At 38.0% G+C, this 22,717-nt stretch overlaps 7 protein-coding genes, 1 non-coding gene and 1 pseudogene across 9 annotated transcripts; 6 read left to right on the forward strand and 3 right to left on the reverse strand.

Annotated features, from left to right (window-relative positions):
* TRNAA-UGC lies at nucleotides 224–296 on the forward strand. The gene has a single exon. It is a non-coding gene; the product is annotated as a tRNA-Ala (tRNA).
* On the reverse strand, nucleotides 547–1,906 carry LOC104772746 (protein KTI12 homolog). Its single transcript, XM_010497328.2, has 2 exons — nucleotides 1,835–1,906; nucleotides 547–1,657 (listed from the first exon to the last, which is right to left on the reverse strand). Exon 2 carries the CDS (start codon nucleotides 1,635–1,637, stop codon nucleotides 738–740), a length of 900 nt encoding a protein of 299 aa, XP_010495630.1. The 5' UTR covers nucleotides 1,638–1,657; nucleotides 1,835–1,906; the 3' UTR covers nucleotides 547–737.
* On the forward strand, nucleotides 2,144–4,229 carry LOC104772754. Its single transcript, XM_010497336.2, has 2 exons — nucleotides 2,144–2,316; nucleotides 2,878–4,229. The coding sequence occupies exon 2, from the start codon at nucleotides 2,888–2,890 to the stop codon at nucleotides 3,977–3,979; it is 1,092 nt and encodes a 363-aa protein (XP_010495638.1). The 5' UTR covers nucleotides 2,144–2,316; nucleotides 2,878–2,887; the 3' UTR covers nucleotides 3,980–4,229.
* On the forward strand, nucleotides 4,501–6,236 carry LOC104772762 (putative SNAP25 homologous protein SNAP30). Of its 2 annotated transcripts, XM_010497345.2 has the most exons (6): nucleotides 4,501–4,600; nucleotides 4,721–5,086; nucleotides 5,173–5,266; nucleotides 5,620–5,747; nucleotides 5,832–5,929; nucleotides 6,016–6,236. In XM_010497345.2, the coding sequence occupies exons 2-6, from the start codon at nucleotides 4,721–4,723 to the stop codon at nucleotides 6,113–6,115; spliced, it is 786 nt and encodes a 261-aa protein (XP_010495647.1). In that variant the 5' UTR covers nucleotides 4,501–4,600; the 3' UTR covers nucleotides 6,116–6,236. The 2 variants fall into 2 exon arrangements, with proteins under 2 accessions (XP_010495647.1, XP_010495643.1); XM_010497341.1 differs by lacking the exon at nucleotides 4,501–4,600 and having other exon boundaries at nucleotides 4,628–5,086.
* Nucleotides 6,488–8,910, reverse strand: LOC104772776 (probable inactive purple acid phosphatase 2). Its single transcript, XM_010497351.2, has 2 exons — nucleotides 8,093–8,910; nucleotides 6,488–8,009 (listed from the first exon to the last, which is right to left on the reverse strand). Exons 1-2 carry the CDS (start codon nucleotides 8,798–8,800, stop codon nucleotides 6,735–6,737), a joined length of 1,983 nt encoding a protein of 660 aa, XP_010495653.1. The 5' UTR covers nucleotides 8,801–8,910; the 3' UTR covers nucleotides 6,488–6,734.
* On the forward strand, nucleotides 9,058–12,314 carry LOC104772785 (LRR receptor-like serine/threonine-protein kinase GSO1). The gene is made up of 12 exons (XM_010497361.2): nucleotides 9,058–9,336; nucleotides 9,434–9,581; nucleotides 9,672–9,743; nucleotides 10,447–10,518; nucleotides 10,623–10,694; nucleotides 10,772–10,915; nucleotides 11,006–11,086; nucleotides 11,151–11,219; nucleotides 11,301–11,372; nucleotides 11,472–11,543; nucleotides 11,635–12,119; nucleotides 12,217–12,314. Exons 1-11 carry the CDS (start codon nucleotides 9,240–9,242, stop codon nucleotides 11,723–11,725), a joined length of 990 nt encoding a protein of 329 aa, XP_010495663.1. The 5' UTR covers nucleotides 9,058–9,239; the 3' UTR covers nucleotides 11,726–12,119; nucleotides 12,217–12,314.
* On the forward strand, nucleotides 12,094–13,824 carry LOC104772777 (hepatoma-derived growth factor-related protein 2-like). The gene is made up of 7 exons (XM_019239711.1): nucleotides 12,094–12,119; nucleotides 12,217–12,253; nucleotides 12,349–12,564; nucleotides 12,662–12,761; nucleotides 12,846–13,227; nucleotides 13,300–13,381; nucleotides 13,485–13,824. Exons 1-7 carry the CDS (start codon nucleotides 12,094–12,096, stop codon nucleotides 13,677–13,679), a joined length of 1,038 nt encoding a protein of 345 aa, XP_019095256.1. The 3' UTR covers nucleotides 13,680–13,824.
* LOC104772791 (nodulin-related protein 1-like) lies at nucleotides 14,591–15,389 on the forward strand. Its single transcript, XM_010497368.2, has one exon. It carries the CDS (start codon nucleotides 14,659–14,661, stop codon nucleotides 15,136–15,138), a length of 480 nt encoding a protein of 159 aa, XP_010495670.1. The 5' UTR covers nucleotides 14,591–14,658; the 3' UTR covers nucleotides 15,139–15,389.
* LOC104772797 lies at nucleotides 16,881–21,190 on the reverse strand (annotated as a pseudogene).

Here is a 22,717-nt window from a genome sequence, read left to right on the forward strand (position 1 = left end):
AAAAAAAAAAAAAAAAAAAAAAAGAGCGAGAAATGATTGCTAACTTAGGTGGTGGATTTGGCTTTGCGCTTGTAGTAGTGGAGGAATCGCATCTTTGAACTTGATCGGAGCTGCTTAGTTATACTTGAGTTACTAACATCATCAGGCTAGCTTGGACAACTTTTCCAAGTTATAAATATATTAAAGTATATGTATAGTTCATACTGTATCATATTAATCAATTGGGGATGTAGCTCAAATGGTAGAGCGCTCGCTTTGCATGCGAGAGGCACGGGGTTCGATCCCCCGCATCTCCAAATTTTGACGTTGCTTAATTTTTTTTGGTTTGTGGGGTAAGAGATAAAAACAACTAGAGAACAAGGAGGCAGAGATGAAAAAAGCAGCTGACAATAGGAAGCAAAGCCTAGTCTCTCTTTTCGTATATGCCACACTCCATGTGAGGTGAGGCCAATGTGTACGACAATCTCGCAAGAAAGAAACATGGAAGCAACCTTTCATCTGTATGATGATGAGGAAGCAAGCTAAGTACTCTTGTTCCAGAAAAAAAATTCATCCAGGCCACCAAGGGACCATATCCATATAAGTAACGATCATATATGTTTGCAGTGTTATAACACATCAATTTAGCCCCAAAATTTCATTGAAGAACTACAAGGATGGAAACTTGACTTGAGTTAAGAAAATACAGAACCAAATTGTAAAAATGTTTTTTTTACCCACAAATTCCAAGCGTTTAATTAACCTCCAAACTCTCTGTTCAAGTAATCCACAAAACGTCTCTTTGCACTGTCTGCATCAGTTGGTAATGGTGGCCCGCTTAAACTCGATTGACCCATCAATTTAACAAACGTTCTCCGAAGCCTCCTTAGCTCCGGTAGTCCAATAGGTCTGCAGATTTCGATTGGAGGTAGTTCACTGCCAAGAGTAACTCTGCTTATAGCCCCACCAAGTGACTGTTGTTCCACAATCGCGTTGATGATTTCTTGTGTCGCTCTGTCCAACTCGTAAAGAGAATTCGCTTCTGAGAATCTAGCAGCCTGAGTGGCGATACTTGGTTGGAGAATCCTCACATCTTGCGTTCTGGAGTCAACAGTCTTGGTTAGATAAGTCACAGCCTCTGAAATCACAGGAGAGGATTTGTCTATTCCTTCTCGAGCAGGGTACAGCTCAAACAGAGGTGAATCCCACCGGTTTCTTCTCTCAGGTTTCTCGAATCTTCTCACCAGATCTTCGAATATACCATCGCCATATGAAGCCTCACCTCTATCACTACGTTCTTTATTCCATTGCCTGCAATGAGCTTCATCCACATCACAGTAAACAACACAATACCTAATCCCAGCAGCACGCGCGATACACCAGAGCTCGTATCTGTAACCTTTGATACTGTTTAACGAATCCACAATAACAATATCGCCTCTCGAAACTGATCTATCAACATCTGACCTGAGCTTTCCTCTCAGATTCTTCTCCGCAGGCATGTTAGCATAGTTTTGGTTGCGATCTAGATGAAACGAAGCCTCATCAATGATCCTAACACTCTGTTTCGTCTCTGACTCTCCCAGTGTTTCAGCTAAGGTTACTGCAGCTATTGACTTACCACTACAAGGTTGCCCACAAATCACAACTAGCGCCATTGGCTTATATCACACACAACCTAAAAATTGGAGTCAATATAAAACTTTAGATCCAATCATCCAAAACTGTGCAACGACCCAGATTCACATATAACGGATTCAATCCTCTAGAACAAGTTAAAGCATCAAACTTTATACATATATACTCCCAAAATTAACAATTCCGACGAAAAAATCAAGATAAATCAAAACATTACCAGAGCAAAATCGGGAGTGTTGTTCGACAGGTTGAAGAAAGCAAAGAGTGATGATGATGCTAATGGTCGCGTGAGAATCTAATTTGGGAATTTAGGGTTTATAAGATTATAACCGGTTTAATTCGTTTGGTTCGGTTTGTTAATTATGTGCCGACGTTACCGGTTAAGAAGATAGATACGAGCCGGATTTGCCAACACAAGTTGCGAGGCACGTTGATGGTATACGGCGAGGATAATTTGGTAACTTCAAATTTTCTGTAAAGATTTAAATAAAGTACAGCTCATTCGAGGTTGTCTCGGTATCCGAATTAAAATCCGGGTTTCAAAATCGGGTCTTTCCCCCAATCGAAAAAAAGCACGAATTTTTAACCCTAGCCGCGTCCTAAAATTCCCCCAAATTTTTTTTTTTTTTCCTTACAAAATTTTCTTCGATTTCTTTTTTCAGATCCCTTCCTTAATCCAGATCGATCTTCAAATCAATTGTAATTTTCTTATTCCTCTCGATTTCCTCCTTCAATCGATGTCTGTTTTGTTATCATCGCATCGTTTTGGTCAAATCTAGGGTTTGAGTCAGATCCAGATCTTGAAACAACAGATCTGATTAATCTTTGGTCTTTGATGTTGATTTCATTAAATAGGTTTACCGGATCTGTTGTTAATTCGGGTTTTCCCCAATTTTTATTGTCCGATTTGGGGATCTCGTAGATCTCGATGTTTTAGGGTTCGTCAGATATGTCTATTAACCGAGGGCTTTTTGTCTGTTTTCTTGATAATTAACCGATTCTTTGATTTACGATTCTTAATTTGATGATTTAATCCGTGAATTGAAATCTAGGGTTAGGGTTTTTTTTCAAATTTGGGGATTTTTTTAATTTACCCAAATTAAATTGGGGTTAATTTTTTTTTATTTTTTTATTATACTCTAATTAAATTATTTTACTGGTGAAATAGTCTTCTTGTTGTCACTTGTCAGTGTGAGTCTGTGGTTCTCATAGATAACCTTCACGCCAAGTAACTAAATGGCTTTGGTTCTTATTTTACAGTCTCAAAAATATGGGTTTCAAGCGCACTTTTGATGCTGAGGATGTCCAAGAGCTCAACGTTAAGCATGCAAGACAGATTAGTTATTGCAATAAGCTGACCAAGCTAGATGAAGGAGTTCCATCTCAGTCTACCCTTTCTCATGAATCTCCTGAGTCAGATATACCTTGGAGACCAGTTTGCTCGGAAGATGTTTATTGTTCTCCGATGTCTCCTAGAAAACAAGTTCCTGTCGGGCCGGATTACCAGGCGGTTATTCCTGAATGTGTCAAGGAAGAGGCAAGTCATCAGTCAGGTCAGGCTGTGACGGGGAAGTGCGTAATTCCAATGCCTGACTGTGAAACCGAGATTTGCAAAATTGGTAAAGGAAGAAAGGAATGCATTTGCCTGGATAAAGGTTCCACCAGATGTGTGCAGCAGCATATCATGGAAAACAGGGAAGACTTGTTTGAAACTATTGGATACGACAGATGCCTGGATTTAGGTCTTTGTGAAATGGGGGAGGAAGTAGCCGGCAAACTAACTGAAGATGAGGAAGATCTATTTCACGAGGTTGTTTACTCCAACCCGGTGTCACTGGACAGGGATTTCTGGAAACACCTTAAGTCTGCGTTTCCTTCGAGAACCATGAAGGAAATTGTGAGTTATTATTTCAATGTCTTTATCCTGCGAAGACGAGCTATCCAGAATCGTTCCAAAAGCCTGGATGCTGATAGTGATGATGACGAGTGGGAAGTAGAGTATGACAACACCTTTTATGGTGCTGAAACTCCATCAGATGATAAAGCCGAAAAAAGCCTCTCAAGAGACGAAGAAGAAGAAGAGGAAGAGGTTAATGTTAATGCAGATTCGAACATGTCCTTTGAATACCAGTCCAATGTAATCTACTCTCGATGTCCAGTTAGAAACAGAGAAGAATCCAACATTGGGAATTACTGGCGCCACTGCAATGATCTTGTGGATAATTCATATTCATTTGATCCTTGTGATTCGATACTACCAGATCATTGCTGGACTAAGAACATTGATCTGCTTCCAACTTCAAACATCATTGATGAGATCTTTGGTCAAGACCCGTGGGATGATTTTTCGAGAGGGAAGTAAATGAAGAACGATCTCAGTTCTCCATTATTACTCTGCTCTTAAGTTCTGAATCTTGTTTATGTAAATGCATTATTTAAAAAAAAAACTCAAGTTGGAAGTTTCAGGGAGTCTTGTATAGTTTATGGCCCTTGAAGCTCTGTGTTTTTGATGCTTTAGGTTATTTTATTACCTTTGTTAATCAGAATTAGATTTTGTTGTAAGAAGAAGAAAAAATCTTCAAACTGTTTAATGAACTAACTTTTTGTTCATATTCTTAATTCAAATCTCACTTCCTATACCTACGATTTCAGTAATCAGCTTCTCCAGTACTTGACATTTACTCTATTTTCTTGAACTTGAACTAACAGTACTAGACATAAACCTCGTCTCTGAAACAGAGTGTTTGGTTATTACTAACGGTCCCAAAATAGGAAGCAGCAGAAGACTGTGACGTGAAGGTGGATCCTTCTCTGACGCGTCTCCCTTCATCTCTAAATCCCTTCAACAGTAAACAAACAGAGAGAGAATCAAAAACAATTCTTTTGATCCATTCTTGAATTACATATCTCTATCACAGGTGACATGTTTCTATTTTTGGATAGCCATTTTTCTTAATCAGAATTTTTTTCAGAGATTTCACAGGTAATCCATCAGATTCTATCTCTTCCTGATTCGAAACTTTCCAATATTTTTAACATTTTCATATCAAGTTCTTGAGAATCTTTCGTCAATCATCATCATCGTTATTTCCTTGTTGAATAGATGTTTGGATTTTTCAAATCTCCGGGAAACAATAAGCTTCCCAATGAATCATCAGGAGGAACAATCACTGCAGGAAGAAGGACTTCTTCAGAACCAATCCTTATAACACCTGATTTCGACGATGACGACAAATACAAGAATGGTTTCCGTGATTCTGGTGGTCTGCAGAGCCAAACCACAGAGGAGTTAGAGAACTATGCGGTTTATAAAGCCGAAGAAACAACCAAAGGTGTTAACAATTGTCTTAAAATCGCTGAAGATATAAGATCAGATGCTACAAGAACTCTCGAAATGTTGCATGACCAAGGTGAACAGATCAACAGGACTCATGCTATGGCTGTTGATATGGATAAAGATCTTAGCCGGGTAAAGATTTTCGTATCCTTCTTACGTTCTTTGAAATTATAGGTTCTGTTTTTTATGGGTGCTGATGAAAATGTTTGTTAAATTAGGGAGAGAAACTTTTGAACAACTTAGGAGGAATGTTTTCAAAGCCATGGAAACCAAAGAAGACTAAAACTATCTCAGGACCTATGATCACACCAGGTTTTAATCCTTCTAACAGAATCTATACCTAGTTACATAATGTATGCAATCTCAATCTCTAGTGTTTTTTTAACGTTTCCGAGCTCTTGATTCTTGATTGGATAAAATTATGTGTTTGATGATCATGTTGTTACCTCATTAATAACTCATATCATCTCTATAGTTATTGTTTTCACACTTTAGGACTCATGATTCTTGATCATAAGATGATCATCTTTGTTTGCAGTTTGAAGATTAGGAAAAAAACTCGATCCTTAACTTGTGAATAACTCGTATCATCTTGATTCTTGATTCTTGATTGGATTATATCATGTATATGGTGGTCATGTTAAATATAGTTATTGAACCTTTAGATAAACCGTCGAAGAAGGGTGAGAATCATAAGGAAGAGCGAGAGAAACTCGGTTTGGGTGGGAAAGGACGATCGAGCAGCCAACCACCTGCACTAGACCAACCAACAAACGCGTTGCAGAAAGTTGAGGTGTGTGTTCTGTTTTATAAGTTTTGCAGATCTCTTCAATCTTTTAAATGAAGGAAAGTTGTTAAAAACATATGTTTAATGCAGCTAGAGAAGGCAAAACAAGATGATGGACTTTCAGATTTAAGTGACATTTTGGGTGATCTTAAGAGCATGGCTGTTGATATGGGATCTGAGATCGACAAGTCAGATAACACAAATTACATATACTCATACATTTTTATGCTTGTGTTTAATATACTTATTATTGTTTTTGGTGCAAAAATTGCAGGCAAAACAAAGCTCTTGATCATCTCGGCGACGATGTTGATGAGCTTAACTCTCGTGTTAAAGGAGCTAATCAACGAGCACGTCATTTGCTTTCCAAATAAGCAACCCACCTTCCACAAATATTGCTGTTCTTATATGTATATTATTACGTATCTTCTCTTTTTTTACTTCCACATTTGAGATTTTCTTCTTTGTTCATTCTTTGCTACATAATTTGTCAATATTAACAACACATTTGATTCAATTGTTTCTATTAATTTTACAGACAATATTATATCGAAGTGTTTATACCTATTACAAACTGAATCGATCCAATCTAAAACAAAACATTAAACTATCAAACTGAGAATAAAACCCCACCAAATTAATCCATACTTTACAAGTTGGTTTCAGTTTGTTTCAAATATGCTTCAACCAGAAACCTTAAAACTAAAACCGAACAGAAGCCTGGTTTAGTTGATTAGACTCTGCAGTTCCAAAAGTGTTGTATTTCTATAGTATAACTCAAACAGTACATTAATGTAATTACAGCAAAATCCCTTCAGTCTGTAACATCGTAGTGATACTCACAAACTCTTACAAATAATAAGCACAAGAAGACACTATCTAACAACAATCAGTATTATTTGTAGTGTACAAAAACTTATCTTCTCTTCCCAACACCGTGGTAAAAAAGAGATCCTATACAAATCATGCCCCCTAAATAGACTCAGTTCAATATTATGTCTCTTCGTTCTTGACTGGGATCCAACGGTTACCAGACGACGATTTCTTTCCACGGGTGAAAAACCCGATAATGAACCCTAACACCACACCCGCAACCATCAAGCCTGCTCCTTTGACATACCACAAGGTATTAGATTCGGATTTTCTAATCAGCGTAGCAGAAGCGGAAACGGTTTTAAGACTTGGGATTTTAGTACTCTCTTTACTCCCACTGATTACTTCCCCAGAAGCTAACATCTCAACAGTATCATGAACTTCACCATCATGGTTACCCACAAATGAGACAGTGAGCTTTTCTTTGTTTGCAACTAAACGAGTGTATCCAAACTCACCCGTACGATACATTGATTGTTCAGGCTGAGGGAATATAGGAACATCTGGATGGTTTGGTCTCGGCTGCCAAATTGGTTGCCAATCTTGACCAGCCATACCGATCACAAGATGAACCGGGCTTCCTGGCCACTGTTTGCCGCAAGTGTTGTTGCTTATCGGACAAAACCTTTCGTATCTATGAACATGTCCCCATAGAGCAAGTGTGACATTGTTGTCCACAAAGAGCGGTTCCAAATGCTCAACCATCTTTTGTCTAATCATAGTATCTCTAACCTCATTGCTCGTAGTGTACATCGGTCTATGTCCTTGCACAACAACAAACGGCGTTTTCTGCCTGTTCACAGTCTCTAGATCTCGCTTTATGAATTCATACTGACTGCCTCCTTTAACAAAATTCGTCTCTGTGGAGATATAGAGGAAATGAACCGATCCCATATCATAAGAATAATATAGATTCCTCGTCGGAGGAGCTTTCATTCCCGTGGGTTCTGAAGAATTCCCAGGCATGTTGAACTTCAAACTATACGGCACACCACATTCACCACCACCATCAGTTCCATAAGTCGTAGCTGCCCAATCAGGTTTCCAAGGCTGAGTAGGGAAATCATACTCATGATTACCAATGCAAACATGGTAAGGAACTTTGGAGGCAATAGGCTCAATCTGAGCAAAGAACTCATCCCATACCCACGAGTAACCACGAGCGTAACTTATATCTCCAATGTGTGAAATAAGAGCTGGCTTTTCACCAAGAGCTTCAATATCACGGAGGATCCACTTCACCGTAGCTATACTCTCATCTTGTGTTCGGATAAATGTAGTGTAAGGCGTAGCACAACCCATATCTCCAAACATGAAAGCTACTGTTTCTTCTGAGTATGCATCTCTAGCAATAAAACTACGGATCTCACTCCATCCCTTAGATTCACTCCCAACCTAATTCATAGAATCCATTAGTCAATCCTGTAATCTAAACATATATCTTTCAGAAGCTTTAGATTGGGATATGTGAATAATACCTGATAATAGTACCTAACGCCATTGTTCAAATTCTTCATAACGGTATCGTAAATCCAACCAGGATCTCTCCACCCGATGGTTGAATTCGCCGGCGAATCACACATGTGCTCTCTCTCGTACCTCATCCCACGAGCCGCAGCGGAATTGCCTAACAAGTCCTTCTCTTCTCCGTATCTAACGAAACGTTCCTCTCCATCTCCAGCTACAAACATGACACGCATCGTGTTAACCTTATCCGTGAACGACAAATGAATCTGCTCCGGCTTGCCAACGCCGCCGGATCCGAAGCTCAGCTGCTCCGATTCAGCTAAAAGATGTTTAGTTCCCGGTAAAGGATTCTGATCATGATCCTGGTGTTTCATATCGATCTCTGATTCGCTCCATCTGAAGATCCGAAACGTGTAGTTCGATCGGAGATTTGTCAAAGGAAGAGAGATCGAACCGAATCCAGATTTCCAAGTGGACGATTCGTTGAGGAACTTGTAACCGATGAAGTGATCGCTAGGAGACTCCGGCGGCGAATAGAGGCCTAACCAATCGAGATCTGACGGAGAATCGACGCCGGACCATTGGATCACGACGGTATCGCCAGATCGATTCAAAGCTTTCGGGGAAATAGAAACTGTAGCTTTGGCATTAGCAGAGGAAGCGAAGACGGAGATGAAAAGGAGGAGGAGGAGGAAGAAGAAGGAGAAATTGACGATCATGGCGACGGAGGAATGCAAGAATAGTTGTTGCCGGAGCAGAGCGCCGGAGATGAAAGTTATATAAACAGTGATTAGTACAAGAATAGTTGTTACCTGTGATTTGTGGTGGTTAGCTCTTTGAAAAACCAATGGATGATGATCTTTGACCTGTCACCTTCTTAAAGATGGGTCTATCTAAAGCCCAATAAAATGGGCCTTACTAGGCCTATATAAAGAAATTAATTAAAATAATACTGGGGAGTTTGAACCGTTTTAATTCGTGACGGGATTAGTTTAGTTTCCACTGAGCTTTTGTTTGCTTTCCATGGCGATGATATAATAAATCCTTCTTCTTTCTCCCACACCATTTCACTTGCCCACTAAACAAAATTGATTCTTTTTACCCTTCTTATACCCACGAAGGATTCATGATTTCGTAAGCTCTACAGATCTTCTGAAGATGGCTCTGCATTTGAGTTTGTCTCTGATCTTCCGGATTTACGCTATTTTGTTGCTACTGATCAATGTCTCCTTCGCTAAAACACTTAAACGAGACGGTAAACTCTTTCGATTTCGATATTTTAGCTTGTTTCCAATTTATACTGTTCCAAAGTTGTGATCTTTCGTCGGATTTGTTTTTTTTTTGGGGGGCAGTGAAAGCGTTGAATGAGATAAAGAGGTTAGTTGGGTGGAGAGTGGTGTACTCTTGGGTTGGAGATGATCCTTGTGGAGATAAACATTTGCCTCCTTGGTCTGGAGTCACTTGTTCCACTGTTGGCAATTACCGTGTCGTCGTCAAGCTGTAATCTTTGACTCTCACAATCTCTGAAAGTTTGAGGCTTTTGTTATGTTAGTTGTTATCGCTTAAAATTGGTTTGTGATGTTTTTGCAGAGAAGTGTTTTCAGTGTCGATAGTTGGGAAATTCCCAACGGCTGTAACGAGGCTCCTCGATCTCACTGTTCTGTAAGACTATCCTCATTAGTGTGATCCTTAGTTGTTTCTTAAGGTAATTTTTAATAATAAAAAGGGAAGAAGAAACTTTGTTAAAAGAAAAGGAAAATTTTGTTGATTATTGGTAGAACCAAGTTAAAGTGTTTCTTAGTAATAAATATAATAAAATAATAATTAATAACTTAAAATATTCAAAATTATTTTATATATCATAGAAACATATTTTAATAATAAAAACATAAAATAACATACAACATTTAAAATTAAAACATAAAATGTTTTTAAAAAATGTCGTCTGCTTCACCGGAACCAAATCGACGACGAATCCATTAAGAATCAGATGTGGGAATCAATTGGAAGAAAAGAAAGAAGTAACAAGACGATTTTGTGGAGAAAGAGATAGAAGAGAAAACTCGAAAATGAAATAGAAAGGCCAAAAAAAAATTTACCCCATTAATCTCATTTCACCTTTCAACCCATTGATATTGCGCCACCTATCCTTAAGAAACGTTTCTTGTGATCCTAAAATAAGAAACGTTTCTTACAGTTCTTACATTTTGTTTCATTAATAATTAATTTCTCTAACTAAGAAATTTTCTAAGAAACAACTAAGAACCACCAATGAGGATAGTCTAAGTTTCACTGACTTATCTTGTTAGTTCTGATGTTAGGGGTATTGATTGTTTTAAGGAATTGGATTTATAAATTTTGGCAGGGATCTGCACAACAACAAATTGACAGGACCTGTTCCTTCAGAAATTGGGCGCCTTAAGCATCTTAAGACACTGTGATGTTCTTCACATTATCTCAACATAATATATGTTAAGGGGTTGAGTTTTGGCTGCTTGCTTTGTTTTGATCTTGTTTTTGTGTAATGTGTACTGTGAGCAGGAATTTGAGGTGGAATAAACTTCAACATGCTCTGCCTCCTGAAATTGGTGGATTGAAGAGTCTTACGTATCTGTGAGTAATCCTAGCTTATGTCAGGGATGATTGAAGGGATTTTGTTTGAGATCTGTCACATGCTCTCGCTATTGCAGGTACCTGAGCTTTAACAACTTCAAAGGAGACATCCCCAAAGAGCTTGCAAATCTCCATGAGCTCCAAGACCTACATCTTCAGGAGAATCATTTTACTGGGCGGATCCCGGCGGAGTTGGGAACATTACAAAAACTTCGCCACTTGTAATCTTGACATTCAATGCTCTTTCCTGTATATCAACCAACAGAGTTCAGATATACTTAGTATCTTTGTCATGTTCTGCATGTCCGTAGGGATGTTGGTAGCAATCAATTAGTGGGGAGTATAAGCGATCTTTTACGCATACAAGGATGCTTTCCCGCTCTTAGAAACCTGTAAGTGAGTTTGAGAGTTAGCCATCAGATATAATATTGTTCCTGAGTTAACTTTTGGTTGTAGGTTTCTAAACAATAATTACTTCACTGGTGAACTCCCAAACAAGCTTGCAAATCTAACAAACCTGGAGATGTGAGTACTTTATCACATCTTTTGATTTATGAACACCACTTACATATTTTATCTCTCCCTATCTTATCCATTTGAGTTCAGGTACTTGTCTTTCAACAAACTGACTGGAGCAATACCTTCTGCACTAGCCAATATACCAAGACTAACTAACTTGTAGGCCTCTCTCCTCAACTAAATACGTAATTAAAAATTGATCTGAAGGACCCATGTGCTTTCTTACATCCATAGAGCATGTTGTGATTTAACTTTCAGGCACTTGGACCACAATCTATTTAGTGGGAGTATCCCTGAAGCCTTCTACAAGCATCCGAATCTAAAAGATATGTATGTAAATAACCTCTCTTTGATCTCTTTGTAAAGGACAATTATATAACATCCATGTTATAATTTAATTCTTGGTGGATGTATGTGGCAGGTCCATAGAAGGGAACGCATTCAAAACAGACGCGAAGGCGATTGGTACACATAAAGTCCTCAAACTTTCTGACACAGACATCCTTGTTTAGTGCATATTACAACCGTGTTTCATTTCAGATATTAATTTGGCAGTGTAATGATTTAATTTCTATGTTACAGCAATATTTTGTACTTGATGTGTTTTCTGAATCTGAAAGATTCCTTATCCATATATTAAAATTGAATGGAAAGCAATCTAGTTTGTTCTTTTCACTGTCCTTTTGAGAAAGCAAAGAACCATAAAGCTGAAGCGGGAAAAGAAATAAAAAGTGTTCTTAACTTTACCTGCACACCTTTATGATCCAAATATGAAACTTGCATGCAAAGCAATATTCTCAAAAACCCTTCAAAAACCAAAACCCTGAAACACATCTAACCCCAACCTTCTCAAGTCCTCCCACCATATTTTAGTTTGAAAATGGATACCTTGATCAAGCAGACAAGGTAAACCACTAAATCTCCAGATTCATCTTTGCTATTCAACAACACGTACATATAGATATGCATATGTTTATGTAAAATGTTGACATCTTTGTTTCAGGAGGAGACATCCAGCTTCCCAGGAAAAAAATAGAGAGGTTGGTAGCTCCACTAGAGAGAAAAAAGTGCCGGCAAGGAAGTCTGTTTCATTCAAAGAAGGTGCTGCATAATTCTGTTCTGTTGTTCTTGATAGCCTATCAATATTTTGATTAATTTCACATTAGTGCTGTTCATATTCTGTGTTTTGGTAGATAAGAGGAAGCCCTCACACTGGTTACAGAGGCAGTTCTCGAGGCAAATGAGTGGCCAAAGTTATGACCCGATCGGCGACATGGATCACGCAGCTGCAGTTGCAGCCACTGCTTATGCCATAAGCACTTTTGAAGAAACTTGGCTAGAGAGTTATCATGTAAGGGCCCTAAGAAAAACTTTTTGTTACGGTTAATAAAAGTAACAATATCATGTTATATGAGTTTGTTGTTGTTTGAAATTGTAAAACAAAACAGAATGGCCTTGAACGTGGACCTTCTTTGTCAAGGAGCAGGAGCAGAAGCGAAGATAAGTTTCCTTCAGAGGAACCAAGAAGCTTATCAAGAAGATTCTCAGGTGAGGTTACGGATTATCAAGATTAAAATTTTGCTATTCAACTGAAAATGTTTACTGGATGTTAATGTTTTTGTGTTGACACAGGACAACTTTCGTTTAGAGATTCAGAGACGAAAGATCAAAAACATCCAACGCCAAAGTCACCAGTGAGAAAGTCATCGTCGGTCAAAAAGACATTCTCCATAAACTTGAGAGAAGACCACACCAAACAGAATGAAGATTCAGGTGAAAAACATGATGGACAAAGAAAACCAGTTTCTGAACCGCCACGGATACAACCACCGGTCAGGATACGATCAGAACGTCGTGCTCCACCACCGCCTCCTCCTCCTCCTTTTCTATCACCTCCGCCTCTGCGGCTTCCACCTAGGGAAATGAAAAGGCAGAGTTCTGGGCATGCCAGTCGAAAAGATGATTCTACAGCTGATGCTTGGGAAAAAGCTGAACTAGCTAAGATCAAAGCAAGGTAAGTCTCAGTACACACAAGAAATTATCTATTTGTGTTTTAGTTACACTCACATATGTATTACACAATCAGGTATGAGAAGTTAAACAGAAAGATCGATTTGTGGGAAGCTAAGAAGAGGGACAAAGCTCGAAGGAAGCTGGACATATCTGAGGTTGGCAATATAATGACTTTGTATAATCTAATGTCGTGATCATTATCATATAATTGAATGATAATTTGAGTTTTCTTACACTAACTGGTTTGTACATGAACAGCAGAGCGAACAAGAACAGAAGAGGAAGAGAGGTTTGCAGAGATTTAGAGAAGACACGGAGTACATCGAACAGATAGCTGCTGGAGCCAGAGCTCAGGCGGAGAAAGAGAGACAGAGCAAAGAATTCAAGGTGAAGGAGAAAGCCGGGGTTATCCGTAGTACCGGTGAACTCCCTGGAAAGGCATGCTGTTTCTGACAGTAAAACAGATGGTCCTAGATAACTGTAGCTATATTGTGTGTGTGCGTGAGAGATTTATATGGGTTTCCTTTAAAGAAAGATGATATTGAAAGCCAAATGTATATAACAGAGAGCTCTTGGCAAGCAACAAAGATATTCTTAACACACAACGCTCAGTGTTAATTTGTTGCACAATGTTTTGAAACCAACAAAACCCAATGAAACACTTCCTAACAAGTACTATATATGTCACACTAGTGAAGCTAATCCGGTTTAAGGTACAAACATAGCGTCAAAATTGGGCCATTAAGCGCAAGAAATTGTTTTATAGTACACCTGTATAATGATAAAGGCCCACCTAGTACTGTTTGGTTTTTGTCATTATAAAAGTAACTTGTAAATTACGCAACTCGACAAAATCAAGTGATGGGAGTTATATATCACCACCCATCAAAGCTTCGACCGACAGTTTTTAATGGAAAACGATAATTCCATAAAGATATTTTGTGATATTTTTTTTTGTACTATATTGTAGCATAAAGACCACGTACGAATGGTGTGATCGAGAAGAGAACACCACATTGGTCACTGTATACTAATCACGTAAATGTTCTTTTCAGCCACGACAACACAAACAAACAATAATGATATATCAACTTTAGTTAATTAGTGTACCTCAACGAACAACACTATACTTTTTCAACAGTGAATCACATTATTAATTAAGAGTATTTAGCTCGATAATTCTTTGTACTGTATTATTCATAGTAATTAATTACAGTTTTTTTCTAAATGGTTTTATAATTATCATCTGTTTATTTTCTCCATATAATAAATATTCCGTGATCTCGTTTATTTGTAAAAAGAATATAATTGTATTGGATAAATATCCATTTTTTTCAATCTATAAATAATAGACATATCCATCTCGTAACTCATACATCCAACACACACAAACAAAAGCTTTTTTATATTCAGAGAAGAGAAAGAAAAAAAAATGAATTTCATCTCCGAGCAAGTTAAGAAACACTCAAGCTCGAAACCAGAGGAGCCAGAACACAACAAGCCTGCTGCAGCCGAAGGAACAGAAACAGCCACAAGACCAGCTTCCAACGCCGAGCTCATGGCGAGTGCCAAGGTCGTAGCCGAAGCTGCTCAAGCCGCAGCCCGTAACGAATCAGACAAACTTGACAAAGGTAAAGTCGCCGGAGCCTCCGCTGATATCTTAGACGCTGCCGAGAAATACGGTAAGTTCGATGAAACGACTAGCACTGGTCAGTACCTCGACAAGGCAGAGAAGTATCTCAACGACTACGAGTCGTCACACACCACCGGTACCGGCGCTGGTGTTCCTCCTCCGACGACGACTCAGGCTGAGCCAGTAAGTCAGACTGAGCCGGCGGCTAAGAAAGACGGTGAAGAGTCTGGTGGTGGGCTTGGAGGTTTTGCCAAGACGGCTCAAGGTTTCATGAAGTGATTTGATCGTTAATTGTTGTCCCACTTTCGTAATAATAATTAAATAACTTTTAAGTATCGTGTTGTGACTTGTGACTAGTTTATGCTGCATCGTTTGTGTTAGTGTGGGGAGTGACGAGTGAGTGTAATAAATTCAGGTGATCATAGTATAGTGTCCATCTGTGTTGTGTTTATGCTTATTCTCCCGTTTCTTTAAATTCTATGTGTTCTAAAAGGTTTTTAATTTTCTATGTTAAACTAGTGTTTCGTAAACAGTTTCTATGTTAAACAGTTTTCCTAAAATCATACAACCTCAAAAGATGGACATTAAGAAACAGAGACACTGATGTATATATCACTCTAGAATCTGTCCATTAATTTCATAAAACAAACGCTTAGAGTTATCAACAATCCTCTCAGCCCCACGCAAAACCTGGTTCGTTCATGTCTAGATCCAGGTACATAATCACTAAAAGGATCCGTTACAACTAAACTCTTGAACATCTCTCTCCCAGGCACAACATGGTTCACCCAAAAATCAACAAGTGTTACTTACACATCTCCTTAAAACGCAGAATCTCTTTCAATCCTAAACAAACTAGTTCCATTAAGTCATTAACAGTCCAACAATACAAATCCAACCAATCTCTTATCCATAATCTCCATCAAGCGTTGCGCTTGATGGAACATACATAGGATAGTACCAAGGAATCTTCTTCCATGGATAAGCCTGTATTTTATCACCGTCGTAAAATGGCGGGACATTTTCACTTCAGCACACCACGTGAACGTCTCCATCTGGTGAAGCTCCTAACCAATCTTCTTTGAAGGCTTCTACGAATTCAGGTAAGAGAAAGTGAGTGCTTACCTGGTATCATCTACTGAGTGCTTCGAACTCTTTGATCTTGGTCCAACACGTAACGTGGCTGCATTGCCTTAAAATGGCTCTATGGGCCTATGGCTCCTCCTATTTTCTCTAACCAAAGTTGAAATCTACGGTTAGGCCAAAACCCAATGGCTTGAGTAATCGATTACTTCTCTGTTTTGTCCCAGTTCTTACGTCAATGTTGCATACATTGTTCCTCTGTAAACGGATCATTCGAGCTCACGATCGTAGATTTGGTGCTACTGCTACTGCTGCTAAATTGGAGTGTGCCAAATCGACAATGCAATGTGTGCAACTGAAGCATTTGTGGCAACATACAAATTTCGAAACTTTCGGATCTAAAACAAAAACATAAACAAAACATCAGAGAGAATTGACCGTGAAATCTTACAAGAGCTACGACTAAACATCGTTGAGAAGTGAGAGCAAACGCAAACGAAAACGAGAGGGACGGGACGATCTCTGTGTTTTTGGAAGTGACTCAGAAAATTTTGGGGGCGTTAATACAAATATCGATCGCTCCAAGGACGAAAACATGTAACATTTATTCAAAAAAAAGAAAACGAAGATTAGCAAAAGGTTAAAAGCTGAGACGCTTTTGATCGGACGGTCCGGAGTTCCAGAGATGACGACGTGTCGTGAGATGAGATATTATTGTCTTTTAAGTATTTTATTAGCAATTACACGAGAATCAGTGTCACATTCCAAAATTACCCTTTTGTTCCGCAACATCGTTGGGCCATATATTAGCAAGTTACCGAAATAGGCCCATTAGATCATATATTTGAACCGAACCGAACCGAATTTGAATTCTGTATATTAACCGAAACGGTACAGTACGGCAAAATGTATCGGTATGGAACTCCATTAAAAAGTGGTTGAACGAATAAAAATATCTTCATGTATTCATCACCAACCTAAAATAAAAATTAAAAAAATTAGTCGATGAAAAATCTCTATCACAAACTGTTCTCTTATATTACGTCTCTCTCTCTCTATACGACAACTCTTTTGAAAAGAATCGTACTCGGTACAGTAATAATAATCTCATAGTCACTTTCCCAAAGTCTCAACATCATTGTCACGTGAAAGGCGCGTGTGATGACGAACGTTGGTTACTTGCAGTTGTTACAGTTGTAGTAGTTGAAGGACATCGTTGTCTTCTAGGCCTTCTTGTCATCTTACCCCAACCTGCAAAGCTTCTATCTTCTAAACTCATTTCAGTCTCACCATTGTTGTTTTGATTGCTCACAACATGTTGTTGATGAACCACTTGAGCAGGAGCTNAAACCGGATATAGACCGGTTCAGCAGGGATTGTTATGACTCGTCTTGGTCTTCCTCTTGCACCGGTTTTTTTCCTTGTTAAACCGGTTGGAGTCCAGGAGCTTCCCGCTGCTCTCATGAACCCATCAAACATATGAATGTCTTCTGTTACTTCGTGTTTTGAAAGAGACACAAGTCCAGGGAGAATGTCTCTTTGGAAATCTCGTCTATGTTTCCCTTTTCTCGCGTTTCCTCTTCTTGGTCTTTGGCTCGTTACCAGCGTAGTTCCTGTAGTTTCCTCCAATTTGAGGTCTTCAGGAACCAATGGCTTAGGCATATACTCTTCTTCTGATATCTCAGGTAGTTGCAGGGTCATTGACTCAAAGTAATCAATCTCTTCGATAGAACGTGACTGATTGCTCGATAAAGTATCGAGCTTTGTGTCCAGATTCTCTTTGTGAGCATTTACTGTTTCTGCAAACCAGTGAAGGATGATGGTTTCAGAGACTTCTGGCGAAGCAGCAACTTCAAGCTCTCTATCTACGCAAGCTGAAGAGATGGAAACTATTGTTTCTGCTGCTAATTTTTCAAACTCTGGCGGTTTCTCTAGAGTTTTTTCTTCAACTGGGGTTTCCTCTGATGGCTTTTCTCCACAGATATTATCATCTTCTTCTTCATCATCAGACTCCGGAACAGATTCCAAATCTATCATAGGTGCCTTCGAATTCATCTGTCTTGAACTGGTAGGAACAGAACAATGTTCGCCTTCATCATCAGTAACCAACATATTCAAATCAATCTGACACCTATTACTAACCGATGCCTTTGTACCAATCTGTTGTTCCTCTATTTGCTGATCATCATCCCAAAAAGGATCACACGGTTCGTTCATGTCTAGCATCCTAACGTTATGGACTTTACCTTTTCCTGCATTGGATTGATCTTTAAAAGCAGATCCAGGATTTTCCACGTTAGCAGTTAACTTCTCAGTCTCCGGATTACTGGAACAAGAACCAGACTTTAACCTCTCTAGCCACATACTATTCTGAACTTTGTCTCCTGCCTCATCTTTAATATCCAATGGTTTCGAAGTAGAACTCAGAACAACATCATTGCTCTTCAGATTCCCTTTCCCATCAGCCATCTCAGAGTTACAAACAGACTTGGGTTTATTAAGCCATGGTAAAGTACCCAAGCGTTCTTCATCCTTTCTAACTTCAACAACAGAAGTATTTGAAAGTGTCACATTTAAATTCAAATCTCTCACACACTTCATCTCCGAGCTGTAGTCACTTCTTCCACCATTAGGATAATTAAAGTCAGTCCCAGCGAGTTTTGGTTTTGATGAAGAGGAACACTCATTGTAAAACATGTTGTGGTTTAACCGACTGGGATTCCCACAACCCGGGTTAAATCTAGAATTGCTTTCATACTGCAGTCTATCTCCAAGAAACCCTTGTCTCTGAGTATTAGCACTTAGTGTGTCAGACAAGTTTAGAACCGGGTATCTCTGTGCTGAAGCAACTTTATGAGAAAATCCAAAACCAGGATTTTGCCAAGAAGACTGCAAATGGTTCCACGAGACAGCAGAATCTGGAGGATTATACGGATACAAGTGGCGCTGTTGGTGAGAAGTTAAACTTGACTCCACGTGATTTTGATGAGTGATGGCTTCATGACTACTATTGGTATCAGTATCAGCCTCTAGATCAATAAACGTTCTTTCTCTCCAGAACACTGGCTTACTTGGTGGACCAGAATTAGGTACACTCATAACTCTTTGTGAACTGTTCATTAGAACTTGCATATGCTGAGAGGACGAATCAAGAGGCTTGGCCGCTTGAAAAAATGGAGCAGCAGACTTGTGTGTGCCAGTATAATGATCTGCATATGGCAGATTTTACATGAAAACATTGGTAAATAAAAAAAACATGTGTAACCATGGAAGAATCCAACAATGGCATTTACAACATGATGGATCATCTTACCATTTCTTAAGGGCTGATGTGGCCAAACTTTTGGTCTATTGTTCTCATCTGAATGCAGAGAGACAACAGGAACATGGTCCCTTACACTACCCGGGTTCAGAGATTTTCCATAGTCGCGAATATGGCCTTGAAACTCACCATTACGCAAGTCACGGGGATGACCATAAGCAAATTCGTTCGTTTCTTGAGCATCGATTGGTTCATTCAAGTCAGCTAAACCATTGCTTCTACTCGAGCCATATTTAATCCTCAACCCATCTCCGCGAGATTCAGTCTTCACATCTCCATTAGGAAGCTGACTAGAGGTGCTGCAAACCCTGTGATCTTTTAGCTCCACAACTTCGTCATTGTCATCAATGTACTCATCAGCTGGAAGACAAAGGTCGATCATCTTTCTTCTGATTTTCGTCGGTCTAGCCTCCGACATTTCAACATTCTTGGAACTAGCTCCATTTTGCCATGAAACTGGGCCAACAACCACTTGAGAACTGCTTCCTTTCATGGGAGAATGTCCATTATCCTCAACCACAGACATGGATGGCCTATCGTAAACAGAGTTTGCCAAAGGGAAAGTTGGGATTTTCCATTTACGGGCATCGACATTTGTAGCTTGAGATGAGAAAGATGCCTCAATCGGAGCCCATTCGTTATTCAACTGTTTCCTTTTCAGTTCTTCCATCATATCCTTTTGTATGCTGTACACCCGGTGAAGTTCCAAAACCTGGTTAAAAAGGATCAAAATTTCACAAAAATAAGCTGAAAATACCAGAGAACGGAGAAAGATCAGAGAGAAAAATCTTCAAGTAAGTAAACCTGTGTCTTAAAAACAGCTTCGTGTTCGAGCATTGTCCTTCTCACCAAATCTTTGTCATAGCCAAATGAAGTAGTCTGGGAAGGGAAGCCATTGTAGCATTGATCATTAGCAGCAGCAGCAGCAGAGGTTTTACTGTCACTGTAGAACAATGGCCATCTACAACCGTTAGACTCTTTGTTGAGATCTCCCATAGAGTGATGATATCCACCAAATAAGCTTTCACAGTGCACCTTTGTTCCCATTCCTGCTCACACAAAACAAAAACAAACAAAAAAAATACAAAACCTCAGTCTCCGCCAGAGATAAGCAAATCTGAAATTAAAAGAAACTGAAATTGCCTCACAAAACAAGGACTTTAAAAGCTCCATGAGGCTCTAATGTAACTATCTATCTAAATCACCAGAAACCCAGTAGCTTGAAAAATCCATCATCCAAAAGTCAAACAGTAAAACACAAAGCAATTTGTAAAGTGATAGCAAAAGGGTTTTTGAGTTGTAAACGCCGACGAGTCAAAATAGGATCTTGAGCAATCAACTTGAAATCTAAAGTTAGATAACAAAGGAGAATCTGAAACATATTAGGACAAAGGAGGATTGTACCAAATTGAGAAGAAAGAATACTACTTTATTATAATCTAGTGAAATTGGGAAATCTCCAAACTCCAAAATCATAAGACAAAACCCAATTAATAGAGATTATAAAAATGGGATTTTTATGGTTTTAATTACCTCAAACCCACATCCTCTTATCGCCGAGCTCGTCTTCGATACTTTCTCAGAAGAAATTAAAAATTAAATTTTTATAAAAAATTTAAAAAAAAAAAAAAAAAAATCTAAGAATCAGAAAGGCAAAAAAGAAAGAACAAATAGTCGAATCTCTCTAGTAGAGAAATGGGAGGGATGGTGGTGGGTATAATAAGAGTTATAGCGTAAAACACCATTAATGGAAAAAATTAGATCGTCATCTTTTTCGATCTACTGGGCCACTCTTCTCTCTCTCTCTTTAATCAAACATAAAAATTCTGCTGCTTGTATTGTGAGGGAAGGGAGGAGGAGGATGATAAAGAAGGTTTGTGAGAGAGAGAGTTTGTTTATATTATTATAGAAGAAGAAGAGAAAGAAAGATCCGAAAATGAGAAGAGAGGAAACGAGGGCCGAGAGGGGGGGNGGGGGGGGGGGGGGATTTGGCTTTTGTACAGTGTGTCTTCTCTTCCCTTTTTATTCTCTGTTTTTTCTTCTCCTTTTTTTTTATTTTTATTTTTCTTTACTCACTTCGATTTTATGGGAATGTAATAATAATAAAAAATATTAACATTTTAACACATATTATTATAGAAAAAAAAATCAGGATTTTTCCAATATATCAGAATATGATTTGTTATTTTTTTGGCCTCCTGAAACTGTTTCTTTATTTTGTTTTTTAAGTGATAAATTGGATTTTTTCTATATAGGAATTTAGGATATTTCCATTTATTAAATCGGTTTTAGGTAAAATATCTTATATTTAAATTAAATGTTTAAATAAAATTTTCTTGCCAAAAAAAAAAGTTGATTGAGTAATGAGCAGTAGAAGTAAAATTATTGGTGAAATCTAAAATGGGGGTATCTTCTAGGTTCTCTTCATCTTCTTTTCAATCCTTTCTTTAAGAGAAAAATAATATATAATATTATACATATAAGTATTTAATTTTGTATTGTAATAATTTAATATGGTTATATCGACTTTAATCGGTCATTGGTGTATCCTACAACTTAAATTGTGAAACGTGTTAACATAATTTAATTAATTAATTTTTAAAATTTTTAAATTGTGTATATTGAATCTCCTAGAAGGTTTCAAAAGTATTTGAAAAAATATATAAATTAATGATATAATGTCAAATGTTGTTATTTACAGCGACTAATACTCTGTATATACTATATAGTAATAGAAGAAAAAAATGAAAATTGAAAAGGAACATGTCGTCACTCGTCAAGGATATATATGGTAAATCCTTTGCCCATTGATTACGCTTTCTTTATTTAACACATTTTTTTTTATGTTTTTAGGCCTAAATTTATTTTTGTATATATTTTTTGGTTTTTGATAATTAGGCCTCTCTCAAGTCCTTTTTTAAAATACTAGTATAAATTTAAAAATAAAACAGTAGTTAATAAATTATTGACAGCAAACAAAATGTAGGTCCCACCTAAAAATCCTTTCTATAGGCTCTTAAGAATTCTACAAATTTTTGGATTGATGACTAAAGTTGTCAAGTACGCTTTCAAAAATAATAATAATATGGAATAACGAGTTATCCCATAACCTTCTGGTTAGTTATAGCTTAGATGTTTAAAGTCTACTTGTATATGAAAAAAAAAATGAATGTTGTTAATAGGATTGAATTTCCAAAGATGTTTTTGGTATCAAATCTGGTGAGAGCAAGGGTCCAGCTCACATATGTTTATATATTTATTAACAACTGTGAAGAAATGACCCCTAAAGGAGTAACAAAATAATTATAACTTTTTTACTATGGATGTGACCAAAAACTCTTTATAAATTTTTATATGCACAAAGTTCGAAAGCCTTCTAAATTTTCATTTATTAAAGCTTAAAATTCTGTATAAAAATATCTTTGTTGAAATTATTTTGGTATCTTAGACGTG

Source organism: Camelina sativa, chromosome 3, assembly GCF_000633955.1.
Source record: "Camelina sativa cultivar DH55 chromosome 3, Cs, whole genome shotgun sequence".
Lineage (NCBI taxonomy): Eukaryota > Viridiplantae > Streptophyta > Magnoliopsida > Brassicales > Brassicaceae > Camelina > Camelina sativa.

Bases quoted from the DNA above. Each gene is read 5' to 3' on its own strand.
- LOC104772746 (XM_010497328.2), bottom strand. From the start codon at position 1,637: ATGGCGCTAGTTGTGATTTGTGGGCAACCTTGTAGTGGTAAGTCAATA.
- LOC104772754 (XM_010497336.2), top strand. From the start codon at position 2,888: ATGGGTTTCAAGCGCACTTTTGATGCTGAGGATGTCCAAGAGCTCAAC.
- LOC104772762 (XM_010497345.2), top strand. From the start codon at position 4,721: ATGTTTGGATTTTTCAAATCTCCGGGAAACAATAAGCTTCCCAATGAA. The intron at 5,267-5,619 runs GTTTTAATCCTT...TTGAACCTTTAG, and splicing joins AGGACCTATGATCACACCAG to ATAAACCGTCGAAGAAGGGT. The intron at 5,748-5,831 runs GTGTGTGTTCTG...TGTTTAATGCAG, and splicing joins ACGCGTTGCAGAAAGTTGAG to CTAGAGAAGGCAAAACAAGA.
- LOC104772776 (XM_010497351.2), bottom strand. From the start codon at position 8,800: ATGATCGTCAATTTCTCCTTCTTCTTCCTCCTCCTCCTCCTTTTCATC. The intron at 8,010-8,092 runs GTATTATTCACA...TCTATGAATTAG, and splicing joins GCGTTAGGTACTATTATCAG to GTTGGGAGTGAATCTAAGGG.
- LOC104772785 (XM_010497361.2), top strand. From the start codon at position 9,240: ATGGCTCTGCATTTGAGTTTGTCTCTGATCTTCCGGATTTACGCTATT. The intron at 10,519-10,622 runs GTGATGTTCTTC...TACTGTGAGCAG, and splicing joins CTTAAGCATCTTAAGACACT to GAATTTGAGGTGGAATAAAC. The intron at 11,544-11,634 runs GTATGTAAATAA...TGTATGTGGCAG, and splicing joins CATCCGAATCTAAAAGATAT to GTCCATAGAAGGGAACGCAT.
- LOC104772777 (XM_019239711.1), top strand. From the start codon at position 12,094: ATGGATACCTTGATCAAGCAGACAAG. The intron at 12,120-12,216 runs GTAAACCACTAA...TCTTTGTTTCAG, and splicing joins ACCTTGATCAAGCAGACAAG to GAGGAGACATCCAGCTTCCC. The intron at 12,254-12,348 runs GTTGGTAGCTCC...TGTTCTTGATAG, and splicing joins CCCAGGAAAAAAATAGAGAG to CCTATCAATATTTTGATTAA.
- LOC104772791 (XM_010497368.2), top strand. From the start codon at position 14,659: ATGAATTTCATCTCCGAGCAAGTTAAGAAACACTCAAGCTCGAAACCA.